General features: G+C 41.3%; 1 protein-coding gene across 2 annotated transcripts; it reads left to right on the forward strand.

The window, feature by feature from the left end:
* Window positions 1–55: 55 nt before the first annotated feature.
* hikeshi (heat shock protein nuclear import factor hikeshi) lies at window positions 56–13,631 on the forward strand. Of its 2 annotated transcripts, none has more exons than XM_052026625.1 (5): window positions 56–264; window positions 4,252–4,489; window positions 5,810–5,961; window positions 7,591–7,709; window positions 11,426–13,631. In XM_052026625.1, the coding sequence occupies exons 1-5, from the start codon at window positions 235–237 to the stop codon at window positions 11,478–11,480; spliced, it is 594 nt and encodes a 197-aa protein (XP_051882585.1). In that variant the 5' UTR covers window positions 56–234; the 3' UTR covers window positions 11,481–13,631. The 2 variants fall into 2 exon arrangements, with proteins under 2 accessions (XP_051882585.1, XP_051882586.1); XM_052026626.1 differs by having other exon boundaries at window positions 121–264; window positions 12,700–13,631.
* The last annotated feature ends 342 nt before the right edge of the window (window positions 13,632–13,973 follow it).

Genomic DNA, 13,973 nt, shown 5'->3' on the forward strand with positions numbered 1-13,973 from the left:
AAGCAATCGCAAAGAGTCAGTGTGAGAGTTATGTGATAACGGGCGCGGTTACCATGGGAACGGTGGTCTGGGGAGCATTTCCGGTGTGAAAGGTCGGAGGGCGGTGGCAGCGCTGCGGGTTCGAGAAGGTTCTGCGCTTGTCGGCGAGCGAGGGTGGAGAGCGGCAGTAACATGTCAGCGGCCGCCAGCACTGGTGTCCCAGCCACATAGCGGCGGCGCGTCTGCTCAGACAACATGTTCGGGTGCCTGGTTGCGGGACGGTTGGTAAGTTTGTGTTGGGTTCGCGCGTGTGCAGCACAACATAGGCACGTTTGGGGTTTAAATAGCTCTTCAAAGCCAAGTGATTTGGAGCTCGGAAAGTAACGTGGTAGTTTGTGTTGGTGAAAAGTAACGCGAGGAGTAAGTAACTGTCCTTGGGGAACAAAGGGACCGATTGATCTAAATGGTGCGGTATTTTGGGAACTGTTTGACTTGTGTGGGTTGAAGGCAGAGTTAAATGTGACTCACAACCCACACAAAGTGCTGGAGGAGCTCAGCGGGTCGGGCGGCATCTCTGGAGGGAAATAAACAGTCGACGTTTCGGGTCGAGGCCCTTCATCAGGACGTCTCGACCCGAAACGTCGACTGTTTATTTCCCTCCAGAGATGCCGCCCGACGCGCTGAGCTCCTCCAGCATTCTGTGTGCGTTGCTCCAGATTTCAGCATCTGCAGAACCTCTTGTGTCTCCGTTAAACGTGACTGTCAGGTGGTTCCTTGCATCCGATGTTCCACATCAACAACTTGTTAGGACGGGGAACGTAAAAGAGTGCAGCGTAGGAACAGGCCTTTCGGCCCACAATGTTGTGCCGAACTAACTAAATTAGTAATCAAATGCCCAACTAAACTAATCCCTTATGCATACACAATGTCCATATCCTTCCATCTCCTGTACATTCACCAGCCCATCTAAGATCCTCTTGAATGTCACTATGGTATTTGCCACCAGGGCAGGCAGTGGATTCCAGGGATGCATGATTCCATGTACAAAATAAAAGCCCTGTCCCATAGATCTCATTTTAACTTATCCCCTCTCAACTTAAATGCATGTACTGATCCATGCTCTAAATTCATCACCCTTACCCATAATACTTCTAGCATTAAAATACACACACTTTGACCCATCCATCCCATTGTGTCTGTTGCCCTGCTGCTACCTGTCCTTCCTTACAGATTTTCTAGTCATGACATCTACCTTGCTCTCGATCCCTCCAGCTTCTGACCTGGTGCTCTCGTTCCCCTTCCCCTGCCAAACCAGTTTAAATCTTCCTACTAGCAAACCTCCCGGCCAGAATATTGGTTCCCCTCCAGTTAAGGTGCAACCTGTCCCTCTTGTACAGGTCGCTTGACATTCAGGATGAGGTAGCCAGTTGGATTCAACATTGGCTTAGCAGGAGAAGCTAGAGAGTAGTAGGCAGAGAGGCCTGTGATTAGTGGTGTGCCGCAGGGATTGTTGCCAGGTCCGTTGTTGTTTATCATCTATATTAATGATTTAGATGATGTGGTAAACTGGATCAGCAAATTTGTGGACGACACCAAGATTGGGGGTGTAGTGGACAGCTAGGAAGGCTATCGAAGCTTGCAGCATGATCTTGACTAGCTAGGAAAATGGGCTGAAAAATGGCTGATGGAATTAATGCGGATAATTGTGAGGTGTTGCACTTTGGGAGGACAAACCAGGTAAGACTTGTACAGTGAATGGTAGGGCTCTGGGGTGTGTGGTAGAACAGAGGGACTTGGGAATACAGATCCATAATTCCTTGAAAGTAGTGTCACAAATAGATAGGGTTGTAAAGAGAGCTTTTGGTACTTTGGCCTTCATAAATCAGGGTATTGAGTACAGGAGTTGAGATGTTATGTTGAAGTTGTACAAGAAGTTGGTGAGGTGGAATTTGGAGTGTTGTGTGCAGTTTTGGTCACCTACCTACAGGAAAGATATCAATAAGCTTGAAAGAGTGCAGAGAAAATTTACAAGGATGTTGCCAGGACTTGAGGACATGAGTTATAGGGAAAGGTTGAATAGGTTAGGACTTTATTCCCTGGAGCACAGGAGAATGAGAGGAGATCTTGTGGAGGTATACAAAATTATGATGGGTCTAGATAGGGTGAATGCATGCAGGCTTTTTCCCCCCAAAGTTGGGTGAGACTAAAACCAGAGGACATAGGTTTAGGGTGAAAGGTGAAATAGTCTTATATACAAGGGAAATCTGAGGGCGAGCCTCTTCACTCAGAGGGTGGTGTGAATATGGAATGAGCTGCCAGCAGAAGTGGTAGATGGAGGTTCAATTGTAACACTTGAGAGGTTTGGAGGTCTGGGTGCAGGTAGATGGGACTAGGCAGAAGATCAGGTTGGTATGGACTAGATAAGCTGAAAGGCCTGTTTCTGTGCTGTAGTACTCTGATTTTTATGAGGTCACCCCTGTTCCAGAAGAGGCTCCAATGAAACGAGAACCTGAAACTCTGCACCCCACCCCCCCCACCCCCCCCCCCCCCCCCCCCCCCACCACCAGTTCCTCAGATACTCATTCATTTGTTCTATCTTTCTATTCCTGCCCTGACTAGCACGTGGCACCAGGGGTAATCCAGAGATGACTCCCTTTGAGGTCCTGCTTTTCAGCCTCTTTCTTAACTCATACTGACTGTGTAGTCCTCTTTCCCCCTTTCTACCTGTCACTGGTACCAATGTGCACCACAACCTCTGGCTGCTCACCCTCTCATGTTCTGCAGCCACTCTTGAGGCATCCTCAACCCTCACACCCAGGAGGCAACACACCAGTCTGTGTTTATAAAAGTATCCAACTTGTGTTTATGAAGTGCCCTGAATGTACTGTGCCTCTTGCTTTGCTTCAGAAGAGTGCTGTCAAAACGGAGTTTGACACAGGGCCACATAAAGAAATTTTAGAGCAGAAGACAACACATTTGTTCAAAGAAAATGATTTTAAAGAACATCTTGGAAGAGGGGGAAAAGTTTGGGAAGGATATTCTGAGCAGCTGAAAGCAAAGGCACCATTTGTGAAATGATTTACTTTGAAGATGGTCAAGATAGTGGAGCCCATTCAATGGAAGAGTTTGAAAACTAGGATGTGGATTCTAGAATCAAATATTTAACCAGGAGATAGTGCAAGAAGACTCTACGTTCCCTGTGTGTTTCCATGTACATGTGACTAATAAAGATAGCTTAAAAGTTAGCAAGTACAGGGGCGAGGAGTGAAAGGGACAGTATAAGTTGGGACAAGGACAGCAATCCTGGGTAACCACAAATTTATTACAGGTAGAAGGAGAGAGGACACCTAAAAGTGCTTTGGAAAGTCAAATCTAGAAGTAACAAAGGTATGGATGAGGGTTAGATGAGCAGAAATAAGGAGAGAAATGTGTGATGTTACTTGGGTAACAGTAATGCTGAGTGGATGTTCAGGTGACAGTGCATATATGGTTGAAACCTCATTTCTGGGTCAAATAGGACGTAAAGGTTATGAGAGATTTAATTTCAGTGACCAGGAAGAGGGATGGATAGGATGTTCAGTTTGTGCCTTATTGTTTACTTGAAGCAAAGTTCTGCTCATCCAGTGCTGTGTGTTGCAGAAGCAGTTTGACAAAAACGAGACAGTGGGAGTCACAGGGGGGATGGGAGTGGTTTATTGGTGAAGTAGATTTGGGTATCCAGGTAAGAATGATCTTCATAATAGGTGTTCCAAGACTGATATTTCTTTTCTGAAGTGTGTCCTGCCCAAATCTCAGTGCGGTAGTCAGGGTTTGAGCAAATGAGAGTGAAGGATAATTTCCTCACTTTTGTATTCTTTGTCTCTTGATAAAAGGAGCTTCATTTCATTTGCTACTTTTGGCAACTTGTGTATAGGATATTTAAACACTATTGTTCCCTCACTGTTTAGAAAATACTTTTTCTGTTCTTGGATCCAAAGTAGGCAACTTCATATTTTGCCATTTAGAACTCCTTAATAGTTGAGATGAATAAGAGAAAGAAAGATTCCACATTGGAGGAGAAAGAATTAAAAGGCTATTTTAGTAGAAAGGAGATAAAGTGGAGCATAAAAACCTTGCACATTGGGCTGATGAAATAAGATTTCACTGTTCGTAATAGAAATATGTGGTCTTGTTACTGTCATCATTCTGCTGTTGTGAAAATGTTGTAATATATCTTGGGCTTCTGTTTCTTGTATTCTGCGTCCACCAATGGTGTTTCTCTCCAATGAGCAGGTGCAGACAGATGCACAACAAGTTGCAGAGGGGAAATTTGTATTTAATCTTCCTGATTATGAGAGTGTCAATCACGTGGTGGTCTTTATGCTGGGGACAACACCATTTCCTGTAGGAGCAGGAGGATCTGTGTATTTCTCTTACCCAGACAAGTGCGGAATGCCAGTGTGGCAGTTACTGGGATTCATAACTAATGAAAAACCCAGTGCAATCTTCAAAATATCACGTTTAAAAACAGGTAAGTAGAAGTTGCCTTTCGAAGTAGTCTCTCTTTTATTAATGGACATAAGGGGGACAAAAACAAAGATTTAGTTTTTTAAAAAAAAATCTTAACCATGAAAGTACTTCACAGTTATTTAGTTTTTAAATATGTTAACAGTTATGTAGGCAAATGTAGTAGTCAATTTACACACAAGGTTCCACTTGCAGCAGTGAAATAAACAAATATTTGATCTTTGCTGAAGGCTACACAATGCATTTCTTTGAAGTGTGTTGGGATTGAGATCTGTCATGTCCTCCCAAAAATTCAGACAATGCCTTAATATTAACAATTCAACCAAAAGCCATCTTCCTCGGCAGAGTTGCTACTGACTCTTTCCACTGCCATGATGGTTCAAGTACTCAAGTATTAAGTACTCAGAATATGGAGTGGAGCGTCAAGTCACAGCCATTTGGTTCTGAGATAATGCAGCCACTGAACTGATGCTTTAATTACAATATCACTACTTAAAAGACAAGCTAGTATACTGAACTGGGCTGCTGCCAGGAATCCCCACCTGTGGTTGGAATGTGCTGACATTCACCTGGACTTGTATATCTTGCTGTCCTTCATCTTTGAGTCTAGTCATGAGGTCTGGATGGTGACTGGACATTGGGCAGTGAATTGTGGAGGCCCTGCTCCACATTGCCCTTGATAGAAGGCAAAGCTAGGGTGGACTCGTCTTCTGACAAAGCTTCTATTGACTTCTATCAATTTTTAAATCTCTGGTGTTCTGAGACATTTTAAGATCTATTAAAATCAAATAATTGAAGTTCATTTCAAAGTTTTAACAGAAATAATTAGAAACATTGAGTTAAAGCAAAATCATGATAAAACCTCCAAGCTTCCCATCTGCCTCCTAACCTGCAAGTTCAAATTCCCCATTGAAATCAGTGGGGTTTCTGATTCTACGCCAGGTTTAACCTGGTATCAGATCTTAATGTTGATTTTTCCAGCATAACTCCACTTTGGTATAAAACTGTAGTACAGCATTGTACTATTATAGATTCTGCCCAAGGCTTTGTTGTGTAGTTTATTCAAATTATAATCTAAATATTTTGTCTTTAGAAACCATGATTAAATAACTGCTGTGCTTTTTAAACAAAATTATACCATTGTGCAATTTTAGTATCTGTGGTAGAAAGGTAATCTGCTAATAACTTAATATCATTTTTAGTTCCTTTATTGCCATGCAGTTTTGTTTCCATGATTTTACATTTGATTGGAAAAGAGTTTATATTATATGCTAGATTGTTGAATTTGTGCATGTTAATAGCATGAATTTTTATCACCTTGCAGAAGAAGGGAGCCAGCATCCTTTTGGGATGATGAATATTGCACAGACTCAGTCAGTTGCCCAAATTGGGATCTCTGTGGAGCCCATGGAACTATTGACACAGCAGACTCCAGAAGCGAGTGCAGCTGTATCAACAGTTGATTCATTTACACAGGTAAGGCAGGCACTGTAGTGTAGCGGTTAGCATAACGCTTTACAGAGCCAGCGACCCGGATTCAATTCCGGCCACTGTCTGTAAGGAGTTTGTACATTCTCCCCGCGTCTGCGTGGGTTTCCTCCGGATGCTCCGGTTTCCTCCCACATTCCAAAGACGTACAGGTTAGGAAGTTGTGGGCATGCTGTGTTGGCGCTGGAGGCGTGGTGACGCTTGCAGGCTGCTCCCAGAACACTCTACGCAAAAGATGCGTTTGACTGTGTGTTTCGATGTACATGTAACTAATAAAGGTATCTTATGTAAGTGCAGAAACAAGGATGTTCAGGGAAGTTTAGAAAAGCAAGTAAAAGAGTGGATTCAGAGGAGGAAAATGGACAGAAATGAAAAATATTGAAACATTTCAAATTTGAAAAATCACTGCAGGAATAAATCTATACTTCTAATTGCTCATATTCTAGAAGAGAGATTGATAATCACAAACATCTATTATTAAAACAGTACTTGTGTTATTAAATGCTGGAAAACTTAATTTTTTTGTGGTGAATGTAATAGGCAAATGCAGCAACCACAATTTTTTTGAAGTAGGATAAATGTGAAATGCTGTTGGCGTGAAACTAATAGCAGAGCGACATACATCATGCTGCAGTTCTTAATTTAAGGGGTATTGCTGCCATAAATTGTTGACTAATATGCATGTTGATAATGGCACGCTTCGTTCACTTTTTTAAAAAATTTATTTTGCCAAATTCTGCATTGTATTTAAATCAGTTGGATCAGTAAATTGCATAACATTTTTATTGTATATTGTAGTTCCAAAAATAATTTTAACTCTTTCCCCTTTGTCTGGCTCAGGTTTTTACTTTTTTCTCATTTATGCTAGATCAAACAGCTATTATACCAATAAAATCTTTTGTGATATTTCCTCAGTATAAAACTATTTTGAGTTCTGGAAAATGCTTTTGACAGTTAACTGGGAGGTGAGAAAGATATCTATGTATTGACTTAACAATCTATCTTGGGTTCAAGATTACATTTATAACTTTTATCACTGTGGGTTTCTTCTCGGATACAGTAGTCATTCCCTTAAGCATTTTGACTGACTTTATTAATTGTTAGATTTCTCTCTTGGCCCCACAGAGGTCAAAGAAACAGGGTAATTGTGCAAAATGCCCTTAAATATTAAGAATATGCAAGTATGGCTCACGAATCATTGTTTTCTTTGTCAAAAGAACCATTCAGATTCTTGTCTCCCTCTTAGTCCGAAATCCAGACTGGAGTAATTTTGGGAAATCAGTTCCAGTTTTGGGCAAACTTGTTTTTTTTTGAAAAAAAGCTTGTCTTGATGTAGCTTATGTGTCAGACAATTTGTGAAAGAGTCGTAAACTCTTGACACAAACTTTGTACTAATTTGTAACATCCGTGTTCCTTTGAGAATTTGCTAGCTTGAGTTTAGTAGTGTCTTTCCCCTCCTTAAAATTTATACACACTTTTCAGTCAGGAACTAAGTTTGAATATGTGTCTCTTGTAGTGTCATGTGGCTGGCAATATTTTTAATTCAACAAACAATTTGAAAATATTTAAAATATGAATTCTACAGTCTAACTGTCCTTTAATTTCTTACACTTTCAGTTTACACAGAAGATGCTGGACAATTTCTATAATTTTTCAACCTCATTTGCACTGACCCAGGATCGGATGACTCCAAATCCTACTGAGATGTTTATCCCTGCAAGTATTGTCATGAAATGGTAAATGTACATGTTCATTGTTTATCTGTTTTCATCAACAAGTATTGTTACTTACTTCCTGTACCAACACTTTGATCAAATTGCTAGCTTTAAAAAAAATACTTACATCTCTTGATCCAGTCTGCATGAATGTACAGTTAAATATTTTGTTACAGGTAGTTCTGCTATAACATAAGATACGAAAGCAGGAGTAGGCATGCATGCACCCCTCAAAATCTATCTGCACTCAGTAAGTTTATCCTCCTCAACTTTTGCATGCAGTTCTCCTGGAACTTGATTCCTTTGGTGGTCAGAAATCTGTTAAACTCAACCTTGAATACAATCGTGTCCTAAGCAGTCACAGCTCTCTGAGTAGAGATTTCCACAGCTTCACAGCCTTCTGAAATGTTTTATTTCTAAATGACCACTGCTCATCACAAGACAATGGACAAAATGTTAAGAAGCATACAATAATACATATAACTTGATGTAATCTGGCCTTCTTAAATTTAATTTTTTTTTGATGCATTGGAAGACTGCCGTGGGATAAATGTCCAGTATCAGTAACTTGTTGAAGAAACTAAGCTTGTGTAGTGGCTGCTACCGTGATGTGAAAGCAAGACACTAGTTGGTGGGCTGCAGAACAAAAACTGATTTATTTTCCTGCCCTGCGTGGGCCTTTTAAGAGGAATGGTTCCTGCCCACTGAAAACGGAAATGACGTATGCACTACGTCATTAAACTTTTCCCGCGTGCGGGTTCTCCCTGTTGCTCGGGGAAGATGAAGGCCCAATGCCATCTTGGGCCTTGTTGCTCCGATGACACACAACCCGACCGCTGAGCTGGTTTGCTTGCTCGGATGGTGAGTCGCTACACAATCCCCCCCCCCCCCCCCCCCCAGAACCGGCAATACGGTCCCCAAGGTTTGCGGGCTGTGCTAGCCGTTGCTTAGGAGGTCGGCCTCTGCGTCGCAGTGTTGGGACCTTGACCGGTTGTTGTAGATCTAAATGGGCCGGTTTGAGGCTGTCTGTCGTGAAGACCTCTTCCTTGCCCCCAATGTCCAAAATAAAGGTGGACCCATTATTCCTGATGACCCAGAACGGCCCCTTGTATGGTCGTTGCAATGGTGCCCAGGGTGTGCCCCTGTGAACGAAAACGAACTTAGTCTTGTAGTTCCTTGGGCTCACTGGATGGGGCTGGTAGTCTGGCTTCTTCCAGGGGGTAGGTTTGGAAAGTTCTGGAGTGCACGAGCTGCTTCCCTTGCAGGTCGACTAACAGGCTGTGGGCCCAAAGGAAATCGGCTCCCAGGAATGGCTGGGCGATGGCGGCAAGGGTAAAGTTCCAGGTAAATCGGCTGTCGCCGAATTGTAATTGAACTGTACGGGTGCCGAAAGTCCGTATCGTTGTGCCATTTGCGGCATTGAGTACAGGACCTTGTTGCCTGTTACAGGTGTCGGGGGCAAAATACTGACCTCTGCTCCAGTATCGACGAGGAAACGACGCCCGGACTGCCTGTCCCGAATGAATTGGAGGCTGTGTTGGCGGCCAGCCGTCGTAGCCATCAGTGGCGGCTGGCCCTGGCGTTTCCCTGAAAATTGCAGGGTGGTCGGCATCGATGGGCCTCCGCGCCCCACCTCTGATGGTAGAAACACAGCTGGTCACCAGTGTTGTCGTCTGTGTTTCTGGGGTGTGGTCGCTCGGTTGCTGGGACTGGTTTAGGTAGGCATTGGGCTCGCGGCCTGGCGATTTGGCCGACAGACGACCCGCTCTCGTGTTTGGTCTTCCACAGGACATCTGCCCGGGCAGCTACCTCGTGGGTTGCTGAAATTGGCGTCGGCCAACGGCAGGTGAATGTCATCGGGTAGTTGTTCAAGGAAGGCCTGTTTGAATATTAGGCAAGGCTTGTGTCCCTCAGCCAAGGCCAGCATCTTGTTCATTAGGGCCGATGGGGATCTGTCCCCCTAGGCCGTGGAGATGAAGTGGGCGGCGCGCTCATGACGGGAGAGGCCAAAGGTCCGAATAAGAAGGTCTTTGAAAGCCGGGTACTTATCCTCCTCCGGAGGAGACTGGATGAAGTCTCCGACCTGGGTGGTTGTCTCCTGGTCCAGAAAGCTGACCACGTGGTAGTACTTTGTGGAGTCGGAGGTGATCTGCCGAAGTTGGAATTGTGCTTCAGCCTGGTCGAACCAGACGCTGGGCCGAAGCGTCCAAAAGGTGGGCAGCTTGAGTGCCACTGCGTTGGCTGCTGCGTTGTCATCTATTGTGCGGCTCCAAAATCCGTTTGGACTGTTGGGGTCACCAATGTAGCGGCTGCTACCGCGATGTGAAAGCAAGACACTAGTCGGTGGGCTGCAGAACAAAAACTGATTTATTTTCCTGCTTTGCGCGGGCCTTTTAAGAGGAACGGTTCCTGCCCACCAAAAATGGAAATGACGTATGTGCTACGTCATCAAACTTTTCCCACGCGCAGGTTCTCCCCGTTGCTTGGGGAAGACGAAGGCCCAATGCCATCTTGGGTCTCGCCGCTCCGATGACGTGTGACCCGACCGCTGAGCCGGTTCACTTGCTCGGACGGTGAGTCGCTACACTTAATTAGATTCAACACATCTTTTTGTTATTTCAATTGGAAGCAGTTTTGTTTTTCTTTATTATTCCTACTGTATTTGGGGATTTTCCCTGTTGGGGACCTGAGCCAGAGAGAATTCTATAGCCTCGTTCACTGAATATTTATGCAGCCTTTTGGAGCTCCCTAATGTCTTTATATTTTAGCTAGTCCAATACCTTGCATGTCTGTTTGCTGTTCCTGTTTATAATCTGTATTTTAACCTCCTTGGTACTTTTTGTGCCATTCATGTATTTTTCAGTCATCTAGAATATAGGGAGCAGAGGACTGCCTGGTGATTCTGCTCTTGGCCTGTGTAAATCTCCCATTCACAAATCCTAAAATGAGTGGTTTTGATCAGCAGTTATTCTCAATCATTTATGGATCTTTTTGGAGACCTAACTGATAGTGGAACATGTTCAGGTTGCTGCTAAGAGCTTTCTCTAAACAGTGGATTAAGTATAATATTGTGTTCATTGATCTGCATATGATAATTGTCCTATTACTTTCATATTGAATTTGGTTGTCACTAATATCTGTTAAGATGTCCCACTGAGTTACGTACCCTTTTTGGTACTAGCCACGTTACTAAATGGATGGTTTGATTAAGATATTTTACAAGTAATTCCACTCTTGTGAGTGGGGAGGAAGAAAATTACACATTATCCATCTCTTTTCCACTTTTTAACCTTGATATAAACATAAGTGTGGAACATAATGAGCACTTACTTGGACCTATTCAGGTATTGCAATAGAGCAGCTGATTGAGGTCTCTTGTTACTTCACTTCTGCATTGATAGTGAAATATTAATTTCTTTCCCTCACCCAGAGGTGAATTGATTTTGATTGTGTGCTTTGTACAAAAAAAAATTCAATTCCTGGCAAAGAGATTCCAAAAAATATAGTTTGCTTCGTCTTTGTTATCGCAAACATATCAGATAATTATTGCAATGTTTGATTTTATTAATATATAATTAAAGGATACTAAAGGAAGAGATTGATTTTTAAAAAAAAGGCCAGAAATGACCTACTTGATTTCAGTAAATATGTCAAAAAAACCAGTCTAGTCTTTGTTTCTTATTTTGCTGTTAATTATGCTGCTAATCCCTGTGTTTTCTTTTTTTTCCATTTCTCAGGTATGAGAATTTTCATAGAAGATTGTCCCAAAATCCAAATTTTTGGAAATCATAAACCATATGCTGCAGAAGTTAATTGTAACAACCAACACTGTTCATCTGTTTAAACTGATTTTTTTTTTACAAATCCTTTCCAAGATGTCACTCAGAATACAAATGTTCATAGTAATCGAGCTGGTTTGAAAATTATTTTGGAATACCTGTCATGTTTGTGTTATAATGGATAGTGAGGAACATGTTTAATCATGTTTGAACTGCCATTTTTATTTACTTTCATGAATTGGTTGGAAATTGGAATTCAGCACCTGAGAATGTTTAGAAGCTGTATTACATTGTAAAACTTCATTATATGAGTGGGTTGTCAGTCATCTAGAAAAAAAATCAGAGGGATACAAATACAACTCTTCAAGAAACTATGCAATTTTTTTCTTGTAGTATCTAAAATACTCAACTTTCCACTTTTTCTTTCTTAAGTCTCTGATATGTATAACTTATGAAGACTTGGCTGTGTTTCAATGAACATTGCTTTATTAGTTTAACTTTTATGCTCTACACTAATTTTTCAGTTCGTCAGTTATACATTAGCTTTACATGAGATACTATTCTTTCTCTGTATTTATAATATTTAATTACCAGGGAAAAGAAAAACTGAAAAATTAGATTGCAGGATGTTGCAGTGCTTGAATGCAGAGGGGAATAATTTGTATGCTTGCGTGCACCAGGGTCAAAATTCTGCTCAAATTTCAGCATTAAGCAAAGCTCAATATTCCAAAGCATTGGCAGAGAGTTCCATTGTGGTAAACTACATTGTTTAGAATTTTGGTTGTAAATTAATGGATAGTAATTTGTGCCTATCAGAAGTCCTGTGTTTAATATGATTGAGTATGGTTTTGTAGAATAGTGAGGGTATTATGTGGAGTGATATGCTTTTCCTTACATTAACGGGTAGATGGGGTAATACAAGTAGAATGTGACCTTTCTGTCTCTGTGCTTGCATACCCAGGTCCTCTTCAAAGCAAAGTGCTTGAAGAGCAGGTTGAGACGTGTGTATGGGGAAGGGGCTAGGTGGTGGAGGCAAGGCAGAAATCTGATGGGGAAAGCTAACTACAGAATAAATATTATAAAATTGGTAAAGATATGCAGCAAAGGAAGCTCATAGTGTAATGCAGCCCAACTCAATCATTACTGGAAATGAACAATGTATAGTCTGTAACATGGATGGATGGTACTTGACTAATTAGTGCCCTAAACACAGAAATATTGTTGCCTTGAAGGGACTGTAATCATCCTTACAAGTTGAAAGGCTTCCAAAACAGCTGCGGGTGAGGCAACAAGAAAACTTCTTTTGTAAATTCTTCAAGAACAAATCGATAATGGAGGATTGGAGTTGCATGAATTGAAAATTATTCCAAATATTACTTGCATACAAGAACTGTTTGCTATCGTAACTGTTTAGTTGAAATGAATGGTTATAGTGCAAAACAGTCATTTCAACAGATCATTTCTTAAACCAGAAGAGAATGACAAACATTGTTCTTTCTCAATATCTTTATAAGATTCATCAAAAATAGTAAGTGATGCTGGAAAATTAGTTTATAACTAAGGATTTTTTTGGATGTACTATTAATTTACTTATTGAATTTTGGTCAAAGCATAGCTTTTAAAATTAACTTTTTTCCTGCATATTTATTGAGTTCATCACTTTTACTGAAATGAGGGCTATATGAAAAAAATATTTTTATGATAACTATCTAGGTGTCTTTTTCAGCTAATTAAAGAATACGATTGTAAATATTTGCCTCCAATTTGAAATTAATTGGCCCAGCATCAACAGCCATTTGCTTTAGAGTGTGCCAAATTTCTACAACCCATTTGGTCTGATAGTGTTTCCTAAATCAAAGGTTCACCTGAAAGGACTAGCTTTATATGTTAAATGATGAACCCTAATTTTAGACTGCCCAAGCAGCCAAAATAATAATTTTCTAAATTGATTAGTTCCCTTTTATTATTTTGGAAGCTCATTTCAAAAATTACTCTATTTTCAAATTTGGGAGCTACCATTTAAGGTATACATAATCATTGAACTTCATCTCCTAGTTTCCATGTGTCATCGTCATTAATCTGTGCTTCATACCAGCAGTTAATAATCTCCTCCTGGAGCAATTGCCTAATAAATTATGAAAAGAGATGAAAAAATTGCTCTAAATTTCATGCCATCATATGACCACATTCCTTTCTTTCACAACTTTATTTCCACTTGAGTTTGGGTTGTCAACCAACATCTGGTACAAGCTATTTGATCCTTGCTCCCATTTCCTGGACTTATTTTTTCTAGTTTTTTTTCAATTGAATCTTTTCAGACAATGCCACTTTTCATATCAGCACTGCTGAAATGTTTTTTAAATCTTCAGTGGAGGATTTCTTCCTCTACAGTTCACAGTGGCCTCGATTATGTCTTCCCCATTTCCTGCAGTTGTAACCTTGCCCTTTCTCCTCTCAGTTTGGAATCATAATAAGCTTCCTTTTGTATTTGTCAATCTGCCACCTT

This window comes from Pristis pectinata, chromosome 11, assembly GCF_009764475.1.
Source record: "Pristis pectinata isolate sPriPec2 chromosome 11, sPriPec2.1.pri, whole genome shotgun sequence".
NCBI lineage: Eukaryota > Metazoa > Chordata > Chondrichthyes > Rhinopristiformes > Pristidae > Pristis > Pristis pectinata.

What these genes read in the sequence shown, in the direction of transcription:
- hikeshi (XM_052026625.1), top strand. Translation starts at nt 235, where the DNA reads ATGTTCGGGTGCCTGGTTGCGGGACGGTTG. An exon ending in GCCTGGTTGCGGGACGGTTG is followed by an intron (nt 265 to 4,251) that starts GTAAGTTTGTGT and finishes TCCAATGAGCAG; the next exon opens with GTGCAGACAGATGCACAACA. An exon ending in AATATCACGTTTAAAAACAG is followed by an intron (nt 4,490 to 5,809) that starts GTAAGTAGAAGT and finishes ATCACCTTGCAG; the next exon opens with AAGAAGGGAGCCAGCATCCT.